The sequence below is a fragment of the Amphiura filiformis genome, chromosome 12 (genome assembly GCF_039555335.1).
Source record: "Amphiura filiformis chromosome 12, Afil_fr2py, whole genome shotgun sequence".
In the NCBI taxonomy this organism is placed as follows: Eukaryota; Metazoa; Echinodermata; class Ophiuroidea; order Amphilepidida; family Amphiuridae; genus Amphiura; species Amphiura filiformis.
In genome coordinates this window covers 30,504,426-30,529,582 of record NC_092639.1, presented here as the reverse complement: position 1 = coordinate 30,529,582, position 25,157 = coordinate 30,504,426, and the positions used below count along the sequence as shown (strand labels likewise).

The following is a 25,157-nucleotide window of genomic DNA, read 5'->3' as shown; positions in this document are numbered from 1 at the left end:
ATATACTTAGTTAAGGGCTGGGGTATGAACGTTTGGACAGTATTTATTGTGGGACATTAGAGCACATCAGACATATCGAATTGCATTCTGAATACGAAGAATGTCATTCTGATGTCAAATAATTTTGATTTTTTGAAATTCGCAATTTAATACACATTTTATGGCAAATCATTAAAAATTGATTTTTTTAATATTTAACAGTACTTGAAGTAAACTTTATAAATCTGATGATTTATACTTAAAGTGTATGTAGGTGGGGAAAAAAGCCGACGATCAATTGAAAATTTTGACCTTTCGTATTGAAGATATGGATTTTTTCCCAAAACACCAAAAAAAAAAATAGGTCCTTTTGGGAAAAAATCCATATCTTCAATATGAAAGGTCAAAATTTTCAATTGACCGTCGGCTTTTCCTCCCTGCTACATACACTTTAAGAATATGTCATTAGATTTATATAATTTACTTCGAGGACTGTTATATATCAAAATGTGAAAAATGTCAAATTTTTATAATTTGTCATAAAATTTGTATTATATTGTGATTTTCAAAAAATGAAAATTATTTGATATCAAAAAGACATGCTTCATATTCAGAATGCAATTCGATAGGTCTGAGGTGCTCTCATGTCCCACAAAAAATACTGTCGAAAGGCAATAAACGCTAATTTTAGATCCCTTAAAATAATATGAAACAAAACCACTGATGATAGAACGCAGGGCAAACGTTATTTAACACCATATAGATTTTATATTTTCAAGCAAATGCATATTTGATATAGATCATACATGTGACTTTTGTCACTTTTTAAAGTAAGTTTGCTACATCATAGAAAATTCGGGACAAAACTTACATTTTTTCAAGTAGGCCGACGACACGATGTTGATAAACACGGCGATGCAGTTTAAATCTGGTGTCAAACAGTGCCTTGACGTTCTCAGCTTCCTAAGAGCAAGAACAGAGAGAAAGAGAGGGTATGCGTGTGAGTGGCAAATCCAGAGAGATGGGGAAACTAGCAAACGTGGTCGTGTTTTTTCAGATTTGAGGACGTTGATCCCGTTTTACACAATTTGTTTGGATTTTAACCTATACATTAAACCATAACGATAGGTCGAAGATATTACAAACTATACATTTTTGTAATCCTTGTGATCAGACGAGTAATTTGGTATATCTGTCAATAAGATTGGAGCTTTTTAAATTTTTGACCCCTGTATGACCTTTCGCGACCTCTAGAGGTCAAAATGTCGTAAGTGGGGTCAATATGACTGCTTTTTTGGAATCAGCACACCTTTTTACATGGGACGCATGAATACCTAATTAGCCCCATTGAAATCAATGTAAATTGGCCTGGTTCATAACTGTTTGGAACCAGGCCAATTTACACTGATTTCAATGGGGCTAATTAGGTATTCATGAGGCTATATCTCGGGCGCTCATGATCTGATTCCCACCAAATTTGGACTGTGGATGTTTTTCATCATGTTCTACTGAAATATGGTCAAAAAAAAAAGTTTTTTGTGACGTCATCACTTCGGTACTCTATTCCACGTGATGCGATTGCGTCATCATGCGAAAGCACATACGGGCACGGAAAGCTTGGCCGGCCAGCCAAGGTAATCCCCCGTGGCAAGGTGTGGCCGTCGGGGTTAATTCAAAACCGTACCCAAGAAAATGAAAATTCTCTTCATCTTCTTCCTTCATTCGTTCCCCCCGCCAAAAAGCCTCAGCGAAGTTAGGAAATATCCTAGATGCCTCTCTACACATGACTGACTGCTTTATAACGTCTCCGCTATAGGACTTATTTATTTAGGTAAATGATTCTTTGACCATAGATAAAAATTGATTGCATACATAAATTTTGTTCTAACCTTATCTCTGAATCCAAGTTCATAGTTGTCGCCAACTTGCACAACTCTGAGGAATTTCAGCAGGTGTTCATGGTCGAAATCATTTCTGATTCCCACATAATGACAATCTCTAGCAAAATAGTCCCACTTATCGACGTCAATTCCGGTGTCCTCGTTGCAGACGATTTGGAACATAAATTTCTTCTTTGGTTTATCCTGCGTTTAATAAGTACAATGATTTATATTATAAATATCAGAGAAATATTGCACATTGTAGAATTGAATACCGTAAAAACTGAAAACATGAAATTGTACCAAAGTCCGGCGCTTTACCAACTGAGCTAATGGGGTTGAGACACGCATTTGCAGGTTTACTTGTTTGTATGTGTATCGATGATTTGCTCAAAACCCTTTACACTTTTGTGGATGGGGCTCTTCATGTTTGCATGTTTCAAAAGCGCTCGATAGTAAGCACATGTGCTAACTTTTTACGGTATGATACTTCTACTCGACCAGAAAAATACAGCACTCATTTTGTTTGATTAAAAAAAATTATATTCTGTTTTGCCAAATAAAACATAGCTAAATCCTAATCCTTTAGTTAGTTCTAACTTATAAATGCTATTTTGTCTTATCAAAATTAAACACAAAATATTACAATTACGAGCAACCTCTTACTATATTTTGAATGCTTAGATTTGTGCCAAATATTTGAAATTTGAAACTTCAATGGTTTTTGGCCTATAAAAAATATTACAATTTAAATTTTGCTGCTAGTTAGAACTAACTAAAGGATTACGATTTACGATTTGTCGATTTAGCTATATTTTTAAATTGGCAAAACAGTATGATATTTTTTTTTAATAATGCAAATAAAAAAGTATATTTTTCTGGAATTGTCGAAGTAAAGTAGTACTTATACAGTGTCATGCGTTTCTGTCAGTGCCATGTGCCAGAGGCTGAAAAATCCACTTTGGGTAATAGCTTTATTGGACTCTAAATACAACAATTTCCACCAAATAAATAAATTTTTAACATACCTTTGGGGGATCGCCTAGAATTATTCGCTTTATTGTGGTGATGTAATCCTCTTCCAGCTGAAGCTTTTCAGACAGTCTCCCCGAAATTAATGTCAAGATTTCAACGGAAGCTGTTTCATGCTTTTGAAATAAGACATATGAATGATAATAATAATAATAATAACACTAACACTAATAATAATAATAATAATAATAATAATAATAATAATAATAATAATAATAATAATAATAATAATAATAATAATAATAATAATAATAATAACACGAAGACGAAGATTCAAAAATTAGATTTTCTAAATGTGAACGTTCTTCATTCGATCTTTATACGAGAAACAATGATGACCGAGAAAGAATAAAGAGCTTCATTGGATTAAGCTTTTGGAGCTCTTGGACATCAATGTATGGTTGCAAACATCTGAGACCTGAGTTCATGGTAGAGTTATAGAGGCAGCCGAGATTTACATTTTAGCATTAGCCTGTCTCAGTACGAAGCAACCGTTTAAACGAACGAACTAACAAACAAAATCTCTATTACCTTCCATTTTTCACCGGTCACTTTTTCAACAACTTCTTGGAATTTATGACTAAACGGTCCATGACCTACGTTAAATAAAAATAGAAAAATGGGTGAAAAGACAAATAATTATACATCATGATAGTATAATATAGAGAGCGATTAGATCATACCCCAATGATTCGTCAAATAATTTTTGATTTTCGTGCGATAATTATTGTTACACTGTTTTACTGTTTTGACTTCTATAGGTCCGATTTCTCGAAGCTTTGCTAGTGGTTAGGGTTCCTAAGCCAGCAGGCTATTCCTTCCAATTTTATTAGTTTATCTTTCTAGGTGATGTACGATGTAAAATGGTAAGCACTAGTAGTAGTAGGTCTATTGGATTAATTGCGCTTAAGACATATGGCTTAGAAAGCCTGAACACTAGCCATGCTTCTAGAAACTGGCCCCAGATAGCGGATTTGCCGCCCCATCTGGCCCTGACAACAGATGATGCATATAACTGTACTGTATTGCGATCCTAAAAAAATAAAGCATGTTTATTTTTTTTATTTTTTTTTATTCCCTGTGCTTGGAACTGATGGAGGGAAAAAGACATACATAATGAGCCATCAGTTCCCAACAAGCATGGACAATTACATATAGTCAAAAAAAATCTTTTTGAGCAACAGGTACAAAGAGAGACAGACGAGACAAAGATGTTTAATTTTTAACCACTGTATGATACAGTGTCAAAATGAACCTTTTGTGGTATACTGAGAAACCAGTTGAACACTAACTTACTCAATTTCGTTTTTACAATATAGCTTTCGGGGCTTGCTCTTTTGTTATGCTAACTAAGCCCTTCCCTATTTTATGTGCTCAAGGGCGTTTGTTTCTACGCAGGTGAATGAGCAGAGCAGAGTGTATGCACGGCTATAACATGAATGTACGTGCGGAAAAAATATCACAGTGGTGTACTTAGGGAATGTAATGGTATTCTGCATAATTGAGAAGGCTGAAGATCAAAATAATAGATCGGCGGACGCAGGCCCGTAGCCAGGGGCCCCCCAAATGTCTAAGGCCCCAAAAGTCCCCTTTTTTGACCCAAAAAGTCCCACTTGCGAGCGTAGTGGCCGAAAAATAGAGGGTTTTTATGCCTTTTTGGTACAAAAATATCCAAATCCGCCCCCAGTCCAAAAAGGTCCAAATTTTGAAAAAAGGTCCACATATTTACTTAGTGTTGAATTGTATACACACCTAAATCATGACAAAGACCAGCTATTTCTACCAACTTAATATCATTTTCAGATATTTCTAGTAAATCCTGTTTTTCTTTCAGAGTCCGCATCACTCTACCGGCAAGGTAACATGTTCTGTGGAGTGTGATAAACAAAAAGTAACAATAAGTATACAGGTTGAGCAAATAATGACTACGGAATAAAAATGATAATCTTATTACGTGCAAATCGCCGTACAACTTTCTTTATTGTCTGCGTCAATGATAATAGAATATAGATTTGAATGGAATTGAATATATCTCTACATCTGAGCATGGAAATAGTAGATGAGAAGGAATCACAACGAAATAGATCGCCTGTGACTAATCCCGCTTATCTATTCTTCATTACAAAGGACGAGGACTCAACAAATTCCCTTTTGAGGACACTCATTTGCCGCCATCAGCGTGATTTGGTAGCATAACTGGAAATTCATAGCGATAAATCTTTGCGCACAAACAAATTTTGAACCGGTTGTTGTGACCTTAGTTGATGAAGCGCACTTTAAACGTTCATTTAGACTGGATTTTTTAAACATTTGCAACGGATTTCTGCATTTTCAGATGCAGAGAAGTCAAAACAATACAAATATTGAGAAATTTAATCAAAATACGTTGTATTTTCGACTAAAGACACTTTTAAAAAAGTTTTACATGTTGTAAGGATATTCGTATTTTCGCTGACCCCAAATTTAATTAAAATGTAACGGTATAAAACAAGTTGTTCCGATTGTTTCCGAAAAATGGGAACATATTCTATCATAAGACAAACGGAAAATCAATTCTATCAAATTGCCTTCACATGTGCCCCAGACCGCCCACATAGGTAAATTTGCCCCTAAATGTTTCAAATATATGACTTTCTACTTCCGATTTTGGTAATACATCTTTCCCACAAGGCATTATTTTTGGCTATGTTATCCCATCTGTCCCATAATGCATTCATATTTCCCGCCCTTTCCTGCTCACAAGGCCGCATTTAGTCCATAAGCATTGGTCGCCTGACTGCAGCTTTAGAATTGAAAATGTCATGTCATAGAAATGTTACGTCACCGATGACCATCGTGTTGGGATATAATCCCGAGGATTATGATATAACTATATAGCGGTTGACGTGTATAGAAACGTCAATGTACATGTCGGCAATGTGTTTGGAACTTTGATGATGGTTAGTTGTGATTCCTTCTCATCTACTATTTCCATGATCTGAGTTTGTACTACATCACTGAGCGATAGCGATCGGTTTCTAGCCAATCAGATAGGACTCCTTTTCTTGTGTTCGGAAAAACGAGCTACCTTATTGGTGAAATACCAATTGCCCGTCGCTCACCAACGGAGTATTAGGCCTATAGCTCAGCTTATGTTTTCAAAGTGGCACTTGATGGTGTTATTACAATTCCACGTGATTCATTGCCGGGAAAAATAATTATTTACCTGCTGTGGACACTGTGCACCGTTCAGTGATTTAAAAAGACCTGGATCGTAAATCTACAGAATTTTCACATCATGCAGACATCTATCAAGGTAACTGTTAGGTGTAAAATCTTAATAATACGCATTTTTGCACCGAATGCATAATGGCCATCAATATTTAACCTACCCAAGACTGTGTGAAAATCTACTGTGGTTTCCTCCTGGATAAACAGCTTCCGCATAACCAAGTTGCTTGATGTGTCGTAATCTCTGAAACTCCTGAGTATCAATAATTGTTACAAGGTAATCTGATAACTCGATACTCTGATGAACTGGATCTCTGAATGTTTTCTGGAATATAAAATATAACTAGAGCTACAGTGGTTCAAGAGACACGAATATCAGGCGGTGGTTTCTGACATCATTTGATCTTTGACCTTGGATGATCTCAGGTTGACCTTTTCATGCTCCCTCATATCAAGGATAATTTGCACTAAGTTTAAGTCCAATCGGGCCTATTTTAACATTTGACTCAATTCTCAATTCACAAAGATTTCACAAAACCCTTGTATGACGTTGACCCCAAACTGTGTACAACTAATATCAAGTTTGGGCCAGCGGTTCTTCCGACCAACTTTGGTGGTCATGATGTGGTTAAAGGTCGGACGGTGATCCGCTTAACAGCCTCATCTTCCGCCAATTATCCGATTAAAATGCAGATTTTTGTATCAGATTTTTGTAATAACCGTTTCGTTTAGCATGTTTAGGAAGAATAAACATAAACGTGACGTTTGGTAGATGGTGATATACCATGTCATGCCCTGTTCTATGGGCCACTGCGTCTGTAATGCACATTTTACGTGATTTATACTTTTCAAATTTCAAAGTTCAAGTTAAAACCCCATTTCTTTTCAATTTTGCCTCATTTTAGGCAGTTACTTGGGTCCACCAAAAGGGTTCGCGACCTTTTTACAAATCGAGTGGGACGGTCCATTCTCAACTTAGGGCATAGACCCTATCCAATTTAGCAAATCAATCTGTCCACCAATCTGTCCAGACCGTTTCAATTGTTATACCGTTCCGGTTATTGGATAGGTTCTATAGTTGATGATGGTCCACCGGTTTTTGTTACACGAAATTATATAGCGCGATTATGTTTTATGCATAACATTATTCAGGCATTATTTTTTTCCTAAACAATGACATTAAAATCATGGATTTCGTTCTTATTTCAACTGGTTTACAATGTAAATTGAGTTTTGTTTAATACCATCATTCCTTCCCAAGAATATCAGCATTCGCTTGACATTTTCAGATACAGTGACTTTACAAGAATTGTTTTCTGTAACCTGATTGTTTTAAATAATATTTTCTTGTACAAAAGTTCTTTTGTTTCCAAATTTGTATTCAACAAACAAAACGAAATAACAAATTGAAAATAAATGTGTAGTTTTATAATAGGCCTATAATGTCTACTCCTTCTCAGACCCATTCGCACAATTAATAAATAAATAAATAAATAAATAAATAAATAAATAAATAAATAAATAAATAAATAAATAAATAAATAAATAAATAAATACACAAGGAATGTATTTACATAAGCTGGGCCTATTTTAGAAAACCTTAGTTCATGAATAATAACGTAATGTTTCAACAGTAGGGTTTCAACACAAATTAGGCATACTCATGTAGGCCTACTGGCAAATAACTATTTTGCTGGACAATACTTCCTGATGCGGATGGTCGAATAAATACTATCTCATCGCATTATGACAGTCGTCCCCATTGCTCTAAATGGATTGATTCAAAAACGTTTATGGTACCCGACGTTCTACGGCTTTTTATAAAAATATCGCGGGAAAAGACCAAAATTGAAAAGAAATGGGGTTTTAAATTGAACTTTAAAATTTGAAAAGTATAAATCACTGTTAGGTCTAAGGCTGTGCTAACACTTTTCTTTGATGACTTTGACCACAATTTTTTATTTTTTCAAATATCTTAAAAATTCAAGAATCTAAGCTAATTGAACAGACAGTAGATCAATATGCCAGACGCCGCTGGAGGCAAGTTCGGTATCTTGCCGATATATTTTGGAAACGCTGGACTAAAGAATATCTATGTTACAACAACGACAGAAGTGGCTGAAACCGCAACGTAATCTGCAAGAAGGGGACATTGTTTTGATAGTAGACAACAACGCACCCCGCAACTCATGGCCCATGGGAAGAGTGCAACAAGTGCAACTTGACAAGAAAGGTTTAGCCCGTAGTGGCATTGAAATTTTGAAATTAATGTCAACTGGATCACAATCATCACGCTGTTGAGTCCTGAAAGCTGAAATTTAAAAAGGCGGGTTGTCCAAACAAATCCCTAATGCGTTAAGGGATTCCTAAAGGCAAATCCCTTATATATTAGGGATGAAATCAAAACTCGATCGGCGGTCGACATCCGGTTCCGTCCGGTTTCCATTTAGAATAGAAACCGGGCGGAACCGCGACGGTCAACCGCCGGTCGAGTTTTGAGTTCATAGGCCTAAAGGAATCTTAGGGATTTAAGATTTTTTTTTATTTGTTTGCCCTACGACTTGATGCAAATCCTTAACACATTCACAGACTTGACCAAGAAATCCGTTATCGAACCAGTAATTACTACTTGAGAGCTCCTTTTACTTCAGGAATTAATTATATCTATGACCATTGAGAGATCACAAAAGGCGACTTGTAGCGCATGACGAAGATCAATATTACTGTCTGACCAGTCCCACTCTCTGAATTTCTACCCAGTGATCAAAAGTTCCTTAATAAATCGTTATGAATTCGACAGAGTGACGAATCAAGAATTTTTAGCATATTGAGTTATGTATACTTCTGGTTATATTTCAAGTGATCTTTCATTTCCACCAAAAATTAATCTTACTCCTTTGCACCTAAGTGTGATCAATGAATTTGACAAAGAGACGAATCATATACTATTATCCGAGCCTATTCTATCCTATATGTTGATCTATTGTAAACCCATCCCGTAAAGAAAGTATCCAGTTTAAATTTAGTCATAACTAAGACCTACCAAAAGTATAAATTTATTCCGTACAGTTTGATACCTCATTTGTCCAAATCGATGCAGAATTGATGACACATTGATCAAGGGCCGATGGAATGGTCCCAACATGTTCATACACCTTTTCATACTCAGACCATATGTAGTGAATTTGCGCATTCGGTACTATGTCAAACTCATAACGATATAACTTATTTAAAGCATTTTACATTTAACGGGGATATGATTCAGTTTGTTCATGCAATGTTGACAACCACATCGGAACATTGTTTCCCGTACTAAGTTATTCTTATTCATGATTGGAGCGTGTGATCAAGTAACCATGACTTCTTCACCTTTCCATTTTCCTGCTCAGGTTCTGTTTCCCTTTTTTGCTGTTCAGGCAAGTTTTGTTTTGATCACACAGTTTCAATCTTGCAATACTAAAGCATGATGTAGTTAAAGGTTTTTGATCCTGTTTAGGCGGTATAAACAATAAGTGAAGACATTTGGCCCCCTCCCCATAGGGTTCACGTCCAGAGGGGTCAAAAATGAAAAATTGTCCAATGTCGTCAAGAGACATGTCAAATTACTCGTCTCATCACAACGATTACGAAAATATATAATTTATCATACATTTTGAGCTTGGTTAATGAGTTAGAGGGTCACTTCTGGTTAAAGGTCAACTGAGGTCAAATTTTAAAACAACCTTCAAATTCAACAACACGGTGTCAAATTGCTCGTCTTTGCACATAGATTACCAATATGGTTAAATATTTCCAATATCTGCATTAAGTTTTGAGTTATAAGTTCAATCCGAGTGCAAGAAGACCGTAAGTCCAAAAATGACAAATTGATCAATAGGGCATATCGATCAATATTACAGATATTTCTTGCCTATACCCATGTACTGATGTACCCGAGAAGTATCAATATTATGGCTTTTTTGGTTTCCAAATTATCTTAAAAAGTTTAAACGATCATATCTCAAAATCCAAATATGGACTTACGGTCTTCTTGCGCTCGGGTCTCAAGTATAAATCTGAAGTGCGAGGCTATGCCTTAACTATAAATAGTCTACTCACTTTGACATTGTGAAACACAAATCAATCTTATCTACACAAATCAATCCTATCTACAGAAGATAGCTGTCAAGCAAAAGTTTATGCTATCTACTTAAGCATTGGCTTAGGAAGATTTTCAACATGGGGGGAGGTGAATCCAAGGGGGGTCACCCCTCTGGGTCAGAAAATTTTGCAAAATATAGGTCACAAACACCCATTTTCCCTCTATTTTTTAACTTCACCTAGGAATATTGGGGAGGTGAAAGGTATTCCAGCCCCCAAGCCCCCGCCCGGTTCCTAAGCCTATGAATGAGCGTTTCGACAGTATTTTTTGTGGGACATGAGAGCCCATCAGACATATCGAATTGCATTCTGAATACGAAGAATGTCTTTCTGATATCAAATAATTTTCATTTTTTGAAACTCACGATATAATACAAATTTTATGACTGACAAATTATTAAAATTTGATATTTTTCACATTTTTGATATATGGCAGTCCTCGAAATAAATTTGATAAATCTAATGATATATTTTTATTTATTTATTGCATCATATTTACCCAGGGTGGCCCGATCAGCTAAAATGCTGTTCTTACACGGGGCCCTGCATAACATTAAAAAACATACAGATACATGAGTATTATAATAAAGCATAAACATATAAATCACAATTTAAATAGAGAATACCAATTTACAAGTACTTAAACTAATACAATGTTAAGAACAAATCATTACAAAGTACTACTATAATATTGGTAACTCAACATGGCACAAAATTATAATCAAATATATTGCACAAATCCGAATCAAAATCAAACTCATATTGAACTCATATTCTCCTATCACCCTCAAATATCCACCACTGCACTACTCCCCACACAACATTATCGTCCTCATATCTCCACTACCGCACAAACATACACATCCCACACTACTTCACCCCTCACGTAAAAACTCACACCTTATACACTCCCCCCACACACACACACACCCACACACGCACCCCCCACATAATTATATACAAACATAAAATGAAGATACTGTTTATCATGATGTTTTGTGCGCATCAACCATGATGAGATAATTAACAATAACATAAAATAAGATACAAATAACAACCAAATTCATCAACATTAACCAAAACATACGATATACTCTTAATGCAAAATGGACCAATATTGGTCCTAAAGCAACAAACATTATGTTCATCATAAATTGTACATGCGCTTAAAACATTGAATACTTGGTGACTTTCTGATGTCAAGATTAATTTTGTTCCATACTTGAACACCACTATAGGAAAATGAAGACTTGAAATATTCAGTATCATTGCCATTGGAACATGGTGGTAGCGCCAGCAGATCAGCTGCGGCTTGTCTCGTATTAACACAATGTCTATCTGAAATATAATTGAATTTTGAAGAGAGATATGATGGAGCCAAACTATTTAGAGATTTATACATCAATAAAGCCTTAAAATAGTTACAACGGTCTTGAAGTGACTTCCATCCTAACATTGGAAACATAATATCAGATGAAGTTAGATAATTAACACTCAATATAATTCTGGCACAACGTTTTTGTAATACACTGAGTTTATGGACATCCTCGTTGTATCTACCAAACCATACAGCACTGCAGTAGTCAAACTGAGGCTGAATCAATGACTTATACAAAATATTTAAAATATTGGCATCAAGAAATGTGCTAAGACGCCTTAGAAGAGCTATCTTACAGAAAACTTTCTGAGTAACACCATTTACTTGTTTGTGCCACAGCAACTCATCGTCAATTACCACACCCAAACATTTAGCCTTATTTACCCTGTCAAGTTTACAACCATTTACCATAACTGAAAACGAATCATCATGAACATTGCGTAATTTTGAACTACTGCCCAATAGCATAACATTTGTTTTGTCAGTATTGAGGAAAAGCATGTTTTTACGAAGCCACTTAGTAATTTCTTCCATATCATCGGTGAGCTTCTTGGATATTACATTAACATCACTTCCACTAACATATAGTGTGGTATCATCAGCGTACATTGAGATCTTTCCATGTTTAACTACCATTGGCATATCATTAATAAAAATAAGAAACAAAAGTGGCCCAAGGATACTGCCTTGTGGAACTCCCGTTTTCACGGGAAGTGCATCCGAAACAATACCATTAAATAAAACTCTTTGCATTCTTCCAGTCAGATATGACCTAAACCATTTTAGAGTGTTACTAGATGCACCAATATCACACAATTTATTAATCAAGATATCATGGTTTACAGTATCGAATGCCTTACGTAAGTCGATAAAGGCCACGCCGGTCATTTTACCTGAATTAATATTTGAGAGCCAGTCGTCCACCATGTCTATAAGAGCGGTATCAGTAGAATGCCCTGGCCGAAAACCTGACTGGTGCTCATTTAAAATGCCATGCTGTGTTACATAAGAATATACATGATTATGCACTGCCCTTTCAATTATTTTACTTACCACAGGCAGAATTGAAATAGGCCTGTAATTGTTAGTGTCGTCGAGATTACCACCTTTATGCAATGGTGTAACCTTAGCCTCTTTCCATGCAGTTGGGAAAATACCCTTTGACAAGGATAGGTTTAAAATGTGTGTCAAGCTGTCTACAATAGCAGGACGAGCTAATTTGAGCACTCTACAGCTTAAATCATCAAGACCAGTGGCCTTATTAGCACTCATTGCACGAATTTCCTTGTCAACAAACTCAGGAGTTATGAGAGGTAAATCAAGGAGAGGGCTAACTTTACTCAACTTAACACTTTCATTCTTAACATTACCAGTACAATTATTATTACAACTACCAATTAACTTTGTTGCAACATTTGCAAAATGTTTGTTAAGGCCATTTGAAATATCATCGTTAGATGTTAAAACGTTACCATCATAAACAATGGATGATGGATTTGAAGATTTCTTAGTTGGAAGGACCTTTTTAAGAGATTGCCATAGTTTACTGGAGTTTTTACTATTTTGACTGATTAAGTTCTTATAATAATCACTCTTAGAAGATCTTATCATACATGTTACATCATTACGTGCTCTTTTATATGCCTCCCAGTCAAGAACATTATTTGTACGAACTGCCGAACGGTGAAGAGAATCTCTTTGTAACATTTTCTTCTTAATCTCAACACTTAACCAAGGAGCTGGGGAGGTCTTAACACGCTTACTTTTCTTTGGTAAATGACGGTTTATTACATCAAAGAACATGGTATCCCAATTTTTCAATGCAACATCAACATCATCATAATCAGCAATATTACACCATGGTATTTTATGGAGATCATTCACAAACATTTGTTCATTAAAATATTTAAAACAGCGATAATCAACTGTCTTATGGCCACCCTTGATAGGCCTTGCATTTCGAATCGCATAGATCATAAAGTGATCACTTATGGCAGTTTGTATAACACCGCTTTCTTCGTACAATTCACATTTCGATGTAAAAAATAAATCAATAATTGTTTTACTTGTAGGCGTCACTCGAGTTGGAACAGTAATGAACTGTTGTAGTTGGAACATATCACAAACAAACTTTAGATCTTTGGTTTGTTTACTACTATCAATACCAATTGAAAAATCACAATTAAAATCACCAAGTAATACAAGCTCTTTCTTCTCAACCGACGCATTTGATAACATAATTGATAGCTTGTTAGAAAAAGCATTATTTTTGCCATCTGGATTATACACTGCACAAATAAGGATTGAACTCATATGTGGAGGGGTAACTTCTACCCAAATACATTCAACTGTATTATCACATAAATCATCCTGTCTTTTACAATTAAATCTATCATTGATAAAAACAGCGACACCTCCTCCGCCTCTGTTGCGATCACATCTCAAAATATTGTACCCATCTAACTTCAATTCATCATCATTGATTGTATGATCACATAAAGTTTCATTGACGCAGATAACATCAAATGTATTACCACATAAATATCTGAACTCGTCAATTTTACCAATAAGACTATGGACATTAATATGCGCAAATTTTATACCCTTGGTTTTTAAATGGGAACTTTGCCATCCTGAAGTTGCAAGTAGTCTGCATGGTTTGAAACAAAATCAGTCTTATCAGTGACATTTTCATCTTCATTTACATGAGTACACGGTGGTTCAGTGCTGGGTAAAACAACATTATTATGATCAACCTGATTATCGACAGCATTATTATGATCTACATGATTATCAACAACATTATTATCAACAACATGGTTATCAACAACATAATTATCAACAACATTACTATGATCAACTTCATCATTAACAACATCATTATCAAAAACATTATCATGATCAACCTGATCATCAACAACATTATTACGATCAATATGATTATCAACAACATAATTATCAACTACATCATTATTAATAGCATGATTATCATCAACATTATTATGAACAACATAATTATCATGAACATCATTTTCATCAACATTATTATCATCAACAAGCTTATCATCAACATTATTATCAACAACATTATTATCATCAACATGATTATTATCAACATGATTATCAACAACATTATTATAAAACACATTATTATCAACAGCACTATTATCAGTATTAACATGATTATCAACAATATGATTACCAACAACCATGGCAACATTACTATTAACAACATTATTATTAACAACATGATTATCACCAATATACATAGTATTATTATTGTCAGAGGAACTCAGACTAACATGATCATTAGTGTCGGCACCCTGGTCATGGCCTACACTTCAATTGGAAAATACATTATTTGTCTTACAGTAATTTGCTTTGTGACCAAATTTGTGACATTTGTGGCACTGCAGTCTTTCACGATGGAAGCAAGTATCAGCGTTATGATTTTTCAACCCACATTTGTGGCATCCTGAGTACATTGCGTGACTTCCGTCGTGACCATAGTGAACATGAATGTCGCGATTGGCATGTCTTATATTGTCCCGTTTCAATGCCGCCGAATAAGTTTGCCGACGAGTCATTGAGAGGTTTTCATCCTGGCTATAGCGTATAGCATTGTCCCGATTGACATTGTTTTCACCGTGTCTTAGATTGTCACGTTTCAATGCCGCCAAAAAGGGTTGCCGACGAGTCATTGAGTGACTTTCATCATGTCTGTAACGAACATCAGTGTCGCGATTTGCATTGTTTACACCACGTCTTTGGTTGTCTCGTTTCAAAGCTGACGAATATGTCGCTTGCCGACGAGTCTTCGGGATTACCGGTTCCCAGCGCGATGTTTTTTGCAGGCTTGGAACAGCATCAGCAAGGACATCTATTAACAACTTGTCTCCGCTATCGCTAAGATGGAGTCCATCACAAAGTCTAGTTTTATCAACAGTGCCGTTTTTGTAAGTCATATCAGGTCCAATGTCCACAAACCCACAACCAAGCCGTGTGGCAAGATCTTTGAGTCCGGTGTTAAGTTCATCAATTGCTGCAGGTTTCTTAATACGAGGACAAACGGCCGAAATATGCAATTTGGTGGTTGGCGCTTTAACCATGAGGGAAGTGACGATTGCCTCCATGGCAGCTGATGATTCTTCGACACTTATTCCTCGAGACACGTCGTTGGTTCCGGCGTGAACAACAACATCAGAATAAGTTGTGATGTTGTCCAAGGAGTCAATTTCTTTGAATATATCTGAAATTGTTGCACCACTCAAACTTCTTACTCGGGCATTTGAGAAGTCCGAGTCCTTGATATTACGGAGGATTGACTCACCGATTATCAGTGTCTTATGTGGACTCTTGGGTTCTGCAGTTTGTTTTGTTTGGGTGGTCTGTATTTCTTTCATTAGCTTTTTTAGTTCACCGTTTTCTTTGGTAAGTGAAGTTTGAGTCTTCTTAAGCTCCGCATTTTTTCCCTTTGCAGCACATTCTGAGTTTCCAAAAGGGATTGCTGATTGGATTGCAACTTGGAAACCGCGTGCTGAAGGGTGTTGACAGTCTGGTTAAGCTTTTTTAAGATGACATTAATGTTGCTTTTACATTCAGGGCATGTCCATTTGGTTGATTTTTTGCCGGCTGTTTTTTCAAACCTACACAACTTGTGTGGAAGTCTTTGCAACAAGCAATGCAGGTACACTTTGGTTGTGATGTTTCCGAGGCTGGTGTTACTTTGCACGCGGAGCTTGAACACATTACGGATGTTTCTGTATCGGAAATAACATCGTAATTGGCCGCACCAGCAGATTGTTTTGGAACAGTTTGTGTATCGGGGATGGTATTATTACTTTCTTTGTCTTTTTCGGTGAGGGATGCAACATATTTTGATAGGCCGTTGGGACTAGCTTGAACCATTTTGGTTGGGGCGATTGTTTTTGGTGGGTTTCGTTTCAGTTCACAACCATTGCATAACATATAGTCACTTTGACGACTACTAACATCATTTGATGTGGTGTGACAGTCGTGACACGAACTGGCTTTTCCTTTAGTGGGCATCTTTGCTTGGTCTTCGCTTGACTAATTTGACATAAAAGTGTTGATCACGCCTTTTCAGACAAGGATCTTGGGAGACGAGATGGTAGCACTTGAGTGTTCAAACTCACAAAGTCAAAAATCAATCACCAATCAATCACTTCAATAATCAATTAACTCACCGAGTGCGTAGAGTACTGTACAGTTTATGCTATATACGTGTATTAAGCAATGTAACTTGAAGACACACGATAAAAATTGCAAGATATTTATGGCTGAATCAGATCAAAAATGACGAAATCGCCAGTTCAAAAGTGTCTTTAGGTACTCACACGGGTAGTTGTGAAGAAAGCAAACTTCAAGTGTATGTAGCTGGGAGGAAAAGCCGACGATCAATTGAAAATTTTGACCTTTCATATTGAAGATATGGATTTTTTTCCCAAAAAGACCTAATTTTTTTGGGTGTCATTTGGGGAAAAAATCCATATCTTCAAAACAAAAGGTCAAAATTTTCAATTGATCGTCGGCTTCCCACCTATATACACTTTAAGTATAAATCATCAGATTTATAAAGTTTACTTCGAGTACTGTTAAATATCAAAATATCAATTTTAATCATTTGCCATAAAATGTGTATTACATTGTGAGTTTCAAAAAATCAAAATTATTTGATATCAGAAGGACATTCTTCGTATTCAAAATGCAATTCGATATGTCTGATGTGCTTTAATGTCCCACAATAAATACTGTCCAAACCTTCATACCCCACCCCTTAAGGTAGCCGTACACTGTAAAAAAAATGTAAATTAACGAACGCCCGGATTTCGAAATCTCCCGTAATTTTACGGGAACCAGCCGTAATCAAAACACCTTTTTGTGATTAGAACCCCGGGTTAGAACCACCTACCTACCTCCATACCCACCCACACATCTAAATGTAACAATTTACTACAAACCCATGATACACTCTAACTCCCACTTAATCCTAAGTAAAATTTAAATTCCGTAATTTCACTGGTCCCCACCGTACAGCTCAACTGATCATACTTTTCCTACATTCGACCTTGCATGATTTTTGAGTTGACACAGTCATGAAAATAACTATAGATGCTTGACAGACCATTAGTAGCCCAGTTCTGAACCTTTTCATTGATCATTCATAACAATAGGTATCTGATGGATCAGTGAAGATAAGAAGGGATTATAATATATCCGTAACCTTGATATTATAGTACATCTCGAGGAAAAAGTGCAATGGACATGTTTTCATTTTATGTTTCAAATATCCCGCGCATGAAAATTGAGTATTTAACCCAAAATGGAAAATGGAACAATTTATTGGAAATCTGTTTTAACAGATTTTTTTGACATCTTTTTCTGCACTGTATTATACCTAAATTAAGAAATTTGATACTTGAATATTCAAAGAAAATACAGGTCATCCAAAAAATATTGATTGTTACACATTTTGGGGCAAAAAAGGAAAAATAAGCAAAAATATCAAAATCTGTTTTAACAGCTTCATTCATCAAGTCATAACAAACGGCCTACATGCTTAATTTCTAATAAAATATTGAAATTGTGAAAAATATAGGCATTTATTGATTTTCATGTTTTTTCTTGCAAATATGCTAATAATATGCACATTATGAAATTGCAAAATAAAGTTTCTACACAGCATACATCTTTCAAGTGTGATGTTCAAAATGACAGACATCAAAAAGAGATTCGATGAAATGTAAAGGTGTAGTAACAATTTTGGCATGGACTGTCTGGTTAGGCAAAGTACGGTAAGTTGAGCTGTACATCCAATAAGGTCAAACAATACATTGGTCTTCTTTTAAACACAATTTCAGCAAGTTTGAAATTTCACCCTGAGCAAAGTTCAATGATCTTTTACTCACCCCAACGTTTGGGACTTGAGGCATTATATAGGGAAAATACATAATGCCTATTCCAACAGATATTTTATCCGACACCAAATTTATTTAAGAATTGAGGCAGACTGAATGACGAATATTTAATATTCAACGCCGAATAAAAAAATATTGTATGAATCATGCCTGAGGTGCTGCTTTATATTAACATATGTTTTAATTTCTAGGATATTGTTATTTCACAAGAAAAACTCTTTGCTTCTCTAAATGCACAAAAAGAGTGAAAATGGATAATTTCACTCTAAAAAAGATCGATTTTATGGAGTGAAATTAGCAGATCATAATCGAGCACCCAGTAAAAACGTGCATCACAATCGAACGTGCATTATAATCGAGTGCTTTGTACAACTTTTAAATTCGTGAACTCTTTCATTTAATGTGTGCTCATTCAACTGCAGTATATGAAATCAGTGTCTTTGATGCTATGAGTCTGCTGATGATACATGCCAAAATATTTTTCAATAGAAGAAATACTTTTTGAAATAGAAACACATTCAAATGGGTAGTTATTTTTGTGAAATTTCACCTCTTTAGTTATAAGAGACAAATTTAATTATAGATGAAACTCTTAAGGGCTCTAAAATGAGCGTTTATTGCGTTTCGACAGTATTTTTGTGGGACATGAGAGCACCTCAGACCTATCGAATTGCATTCTGAATACGAAGCATGTCTTTCTGATATCAAATAATTTTCATTTTTTGAAAATCACAATATAATACAAATTTTATGACAAATTATAAAAATTTGATATTTTTCAAATTTTTGATATATAACAGTCCTCGAAGTAAATTATATAAATCTAATGATATATTCTTAAAGTGTATGTAGCTGTGAGGAAAAGCCGACGGTCAATTGAAAATTTTGACTTTTCATATTGAAGATTTTTTTCCCAAAAAGACCTAATTTTTTTTTGTTTGTTTTTGAAAAAAAATCCATATATTCAATACGAAATGTCAAAATTTTCAATTGATCGTCGGCTTTTCATCCCAACTTCATACACTTTAAGTATAAATCATCAGATTTATAAAGTTTACTTCGAGTACTGTTAAATATCAAAAATATCAATTTTAATGATTTGCCATAAAATGTGTATTAAATTGCGAATTTCAAAAATCAAAATTATTTGATATCAGAAGGACATTCTTCGTATTCACAATGCAATTCGATATGTCTGATGTGCTCTAATGTCCCAAAATAAATACTGTCCAAACGTTCATACCCCAGCCCTTAATATTTTTATCATTTTGGTTATTGTAAATAAATAATTATATCTTCATATTAAAGACCAACAACTATAAGTTTATACGCAAGTGAAGTGAGGGTATTTCCCACTTACCGTTGCCATATTATTTGCGTGTTGTTGGAGATCTGAAATATAGAATAAAAATGCTCATGAAGATGCAAAATGCAATAAATGAAGTGGTAGTTTAATACTAACGCCCATTTGGATGATTTTTTGATGATTTTTACGATCCCAGGATGAGCAAATTACAGAATATGTCTTTAAATATTGCTCTCCACTGCACTGAGGCATTAAAAATTCTCTCATGTTTACAAAATCCCATAGTCAGATTGAATATGCAAAGGAAAAAATATTTTCATGCATGGAATTACTCAGTGCTTACATTGAGACAGTGCAGGCGCGGCGTATATGACAATAAGCAAAATAATTGTGGAACTTTAAGAATTTCAAATATTACACCAGTAATTTTTGTCTTGTCTTGTGTGTTCAGCAAATATAAACGTTTTGTAACCTATTTTGTAATATAAAACATGGCTTAATAATAAGATACTAGAGTAGGCCTACCTGCAGCTGTGAGGGCACTGTAGCTGTACGTGAGAGCTCCACCAGCATCAGATAGTGATGCTGTTTGACCCCCATATGACCTCTGACCCTAGATGACCTTGGCTTGATCCCCTTTGTCCTTTGATGACCTCAGTTTTATTTGATACATCTGTTTGAAATTTAGAAATCATTTTCAGCTATGAATGCTGGGAAGACATTGCAGTCCTCACAGGGAGTGGTGACAGGCTGTTCCTGTCATATTGAGAATTCGTTATACCATGTTTAAGCCCTCGTATTAAGGATTCCACCCACCAAGTCTGTGCCCGATCGGACAAAGTTTGAAATTTGAGCCCCTCCGTAATGACCTTTGACCTCGGTTGACCTCAATGGTATTTTGTGCATATATTCCCCTCGTAGCAAGGATTCCACCCACCAAGTTTGAGCCCGATCGGACAAAGTTTGAAATTTATCCCCTCCATAATGACCTTTGACCTCGGTTGACCTCAATTTCATTTCGGGCATATATTCCCCTCGCATCAAGGATTCCACCCACCAAGTTTGAGCCCGATCGGACAAAGTTTGAAAGTTGACCCCTCCGTAATGACCTTTGACCTTGGGTGACCTCAATTTTATTTCGGGCATATATTCCCCTCGTATCAAGGATTCCACCCACCAAGTTTGAGCCTGATCGGACAAAGTTTGAAATTTGACCCCTCCGTAATGACCTTTGACCTCGGTAGACCTCAATTTTATTTCGGGCATATACTCGCCTCGTATCAAGGATTCCACCTACCAAGTTTGGGCCCGATCGGACAAAGTTGAAATTTTGACCTTTGACCTTGACCTCCGATGACCTTTCAAATCACCCCATAAACGTGGAATGCCCGATATCTATCTATCTATATCCGAAATATCGGAGCGATGCGTCGAAGCGCGGCGAAACGCATTGCCGGACAGACAGACACACAGAGCTTTATTATTTTATTAGTATAGATGGCTTAAAAATAAGATGATAAAACACACCAGGGCGTAGCAAGGTTGAAAAATGTGGGGCAGCCATCACAAATGTGAGGCGGCCAGATTACAAATATATGCCCAAATTGAAATAAAGATATAAAGAAAAACATAACAAATGTCTCAAGAAGTGGGGCGGCTGAAACACACACTTTTAATATAACATGCCCTACATGGGACAAAGCAATTGCAGGGCGTAGTTGCTTTGTCCCATCTTGAAAACACATTAGAACTATGGTAGATCTGTATTTTAAATTTACTCACCTTGATCATGTAGCTTCTACTTCTCTGTATTTATGTTGATCGAATACAATATTTGACCAAAAATATCAGAAAACAGTTTAATTGCTGGAAATCAGGGATCAGATTAAGCCGTGTCGTGATATATCTTTTACCAATGAAGTCATTTTCATAGATGTACGTGGGATTTCCCCTTATCACGACACATGAAGCTGTATTCCCGGGGCTCTACATGTATTTATAATCGGTTATGGTCCTGTGTCACAACCTGGGGTACCTTTGTGTTACATAGTAAAAAAATGAAATAATTCAAACATTTTACCAACACGTCTCATTTGAAGTGGTTCATCATGTTCATCCTCCTGAGCATTTTGACACCTTTCTTTTCTTTTTTTAAAATGGAAATCGGTTAAAAATGAGAGAGTGCGGGCAAAAACAATCACAAAGTAGGTGGGATTTAACCCCACCTCTTTTTCCCATATTTACAATCATTCTGAGCAAGTATTAGTCTTTTAAATGACCTTCTGTATTTATTTACTTGGTTTAGATGTTTTGGAGTTCATTAGACATTTTTTTACTAGATTCAACTTTTTAATGGGGGTTTTAGATCAAATTTACGATACAAATCCCTCCCCCTAATCCTCCTCCCCCTAATCCTCAACCACCCTTGGCACATTTCATACCAAACGTCAAAAGAAAATAATTAAAAATTATTTTAAAACAGGTTAAAACATGAGTAATATAGAATACATTGGCCTCAATTTAAGACCTAATTGAATCTTCTAAGTGAAGGAATACTCAAGAGAGTGTTTTGAAATCCAAGCTGCACATCAAAATGTAACAAAACCACCTTTTTGGGTACCCCAGTATATGACACAGGATCTTATCTGTGCAGCAAGCACGTACGTGTATGTCTGATAATGAGATGAGTCATATTTAGCTTCATGTTGGCTTACTGGAAAATTTTACGGGGTGTGGAAAAAAAGAAAGTCAAAGGAGTATTTTGAACTAGAGTGGTGACTGGTGTTTATAGTATTCAGTGATCCCAGCACAAGTGTAAAAAAAATGTTTATAAATTGCTTAAAAGTGAAGGATAAAGTCATTCAAGTTGTCGTTTGGTATTTTTGAAATGACAAATTTGGCACAAAAAAAACAAACGAAGTTGAAGCCCCATTCAAATACATGTATATCCGATTTATAGACTGTCAGTATATTATAAATTACAGATTCGTGTAAAATATCTTATTTTGTCTTAAATATATGGCTTTCAGTTCAATCAGCTGAACCCCTTAGCAAATCTATGACAATGACAAAGGTACCAACAACATCTGAATTTTGATGATTTTTATACGATCGTCCGATGCTAGGATCACGAAATACTCCTTTAAATCCTTTTAACATTTAAGAGGCATTATCTGTTATTTTGGAGAATTTTTTTTTTTTAAATGGATTTCCTTTAAACTTTCATATTTGATGGACCTTGACCTCAAACAAACTCACATGAAATAAATTTCGGAAAAATACCCCCCGTTGCCATGGTAACAGCCACATTTCCATTTTAGGCCTATTTTCACAATTTTTGCATTTTTCAGCAGTCAAATTGTCAAGTTTTGAAGCCAGTGTTACTAATATACACAATATATATATAATGTTTTCTTTATAAGGTATGAATAGGTCAAACCTTAGATGCCGCATTGAAAGTATAAAAATAATCTCCAGATGCCAAGGTGGGTTATACCATTTATTTGAAATAGGGGTGTTTTTCAATTTTTTCAAAGTCTGAAAAATACCAAAATACCATGGCATGCATTCCTATAATAAATATGTAAAAATGAAACATCGACCTCGTCATGTTGAGATGATGCATTGGCCTTATGAAAAAGTTATTTTGATCTTGGGGGCCGGGAAAAACATCAGTTTATACAGTGTTGCCAGATATTTTCCTATTTTCTCGAAATTCAACACAAGTGTCACCCTAAGTTAAATGATATGAAAATGAAACGAAAGTTAATTTCATAATCAATTTGATCATCTGGAATGGTCAGTGTTATTCTAAGCCATATGGGTGTTGCCATCGCTGGCGTTTAATATGACAATTTTTACTTTGAAAAAATTGAAAAACACCCCTATTTCAAATAAATGGTATAACCCACCCTGACATCTGGTGATTATTTTTATACTTTCAATGCGGCATCTAAGGTTTGACCTATTCATACCTTATAAAGAAAATATTATATATATATTGTGTATATTAGTAACACTGACTTCAAAACTTGACAATTTGACTGCTGAAATATGCAAAAATTGTGAAAATAGGCCTAAAATATAAATTCGGCTGTTACCATGGCAACGGGGATATTTTTCCGAAATTTATCCCATGTGTGTTAGTTTGAGGTCAAGGTCCATCAAATATGAAAGTATAAAGAAAATTTATTTTTTGACCGTGGCAACATTATTCTCAAAAATAACAGATAGTTACTCTTAAAGGCCTATTCAGTGATTTCTTTTTTGTGACATTTGTCATTAGATATCCATAAGCTTGTTCCAAATATTTTGCGTTTGGTCGAGTTCTGCGTGATTATGTGTATTACACTGCTCCATAGACAATTGTGTTGTAATTTCGTTCGGGTGTACCGTTAATTCAAATTTCACGATATTTTTGCGAAACGAATTAATCTGCAAGAAATTTTTTTTTGCTTTTTTTTTTAGAGAGAGAAGTGGGGGATGATGCTGTAGATCACAAAATGCCCTATTAAAGTAGTTGTGAAATTTTTCAGTTACCATTACATATATTTTAGTGTTCGTATATAATCTGCAATAATAAAATATGACTTTAAAATAACATATGAAAAAATATCAACTTGTACAAATGCAGTTGCTTGTCGTATCTTGTTATTGTTGAAAACATATAGTATCTTTTGTAGCGTTTACTTCTCAAGTTCTCAGCAAATCTGCTGATTGAATATGCCATAATTGCTTTCAATTAGGGGCTCGGATAGCGACGTTTTCACATATTTTTTTTGGTGGGACATGAAAGCACATCAGACATATTGAATTGCATTTCGAACACGAGCAATGTCCTTCTGATATCAAATAATTTTTTGAAATTCGCGATATATACACATTTTATGGCAAATGATTAAAAATTGATATTTTTGAATTTTAACAGTCCTCGAAGTAAACTATGTGTACTTAAAGTGTATGCAGCTGCGATGAAAAGCCAACAATCAATTGACAATTTCGACCTTTTGATATTGAAGATATAAATTTGTTTCCCACAAGACCAAAATTTTAGCCAGACCAATAAATATTGGGCGTAGAACATCCAATTTTATCCATATTATGTGGATCCAATATTTTCACACGCTTGGATTCATCAAAACATAATGAAATAAAATGAATGTCAGTTTAATCATTCTGTTTGATCACATCACAAATGATAATGCAGCAATAGTTTGATATTAATGTATAAATATGATATCATAGCTTATCATTTGGTATTATGGACATTGGACATTGATAAAGGAAGGCATTTA

The 25,157-nt window shown here is 35.3% G+C and overlaps 1 protein-coding gene across 4 annotated transcripts in view; it reads right to left on the bottom strand.

The window, feature by feature from the left end:
• Nucleotides 1–21,834, bottom strand: part of LOC140166058 (deoxynucleoside triphosphate triphosphohydrolase SAMHD1-like) — a 30,408-nt gene extending 8,574 nt beyond the window's left edge. For 3 of the 4 annotated variants that reach the window (XR_011860806.1, XR_011860805.1, XM_072189438.1), the window contains exons 1-7: nucleotides 9,145–9,285; nucleotides 6,263–6,426; nucleotides 4,644–4,759; nucleotides 3,423–3,487; nucleotides 2,888–3,007; nucleotides 1,869–2,063; nucleotides 851–942 (exon numbers count right to left, since the gene is read on the bottom strand). Coding sequence is in view for 2 of the 4 variants with exons in the window: in XM_072189438.1 (XP_072045539.1) it covers nucleotides 851–942; nucleotides 1,869–2,063; nucleotides 2,888–3,007; nucleotides 3,423–3,487; nucleotides 4,644–4,759; nucleotides 6,263–6,426; nucleotides 9,145–9,264 (872 nt within the window). In the remaining 2 variants the exon portion in view is untranslated. Of the gene's footprint in view, nucleotides 1–850; nucleotides 943–1,868; nucleotides 2,064–2,887; nucleotides 3,008–3,422; nucleotides 3,488–4,643; nucleotides 4,760–6,262; nucleotides 6,427–9,144; nucleotides 9,286–19,917; nucleotides 19,950–21,645 lie in introns of those variants that run through there. The other variant, XM_072189439.1, reaches the window with a different exon arrangement.
• Between the last annotated feature and the right edge of the window lie 3,323 nt (nucleotides 21,835–25,157).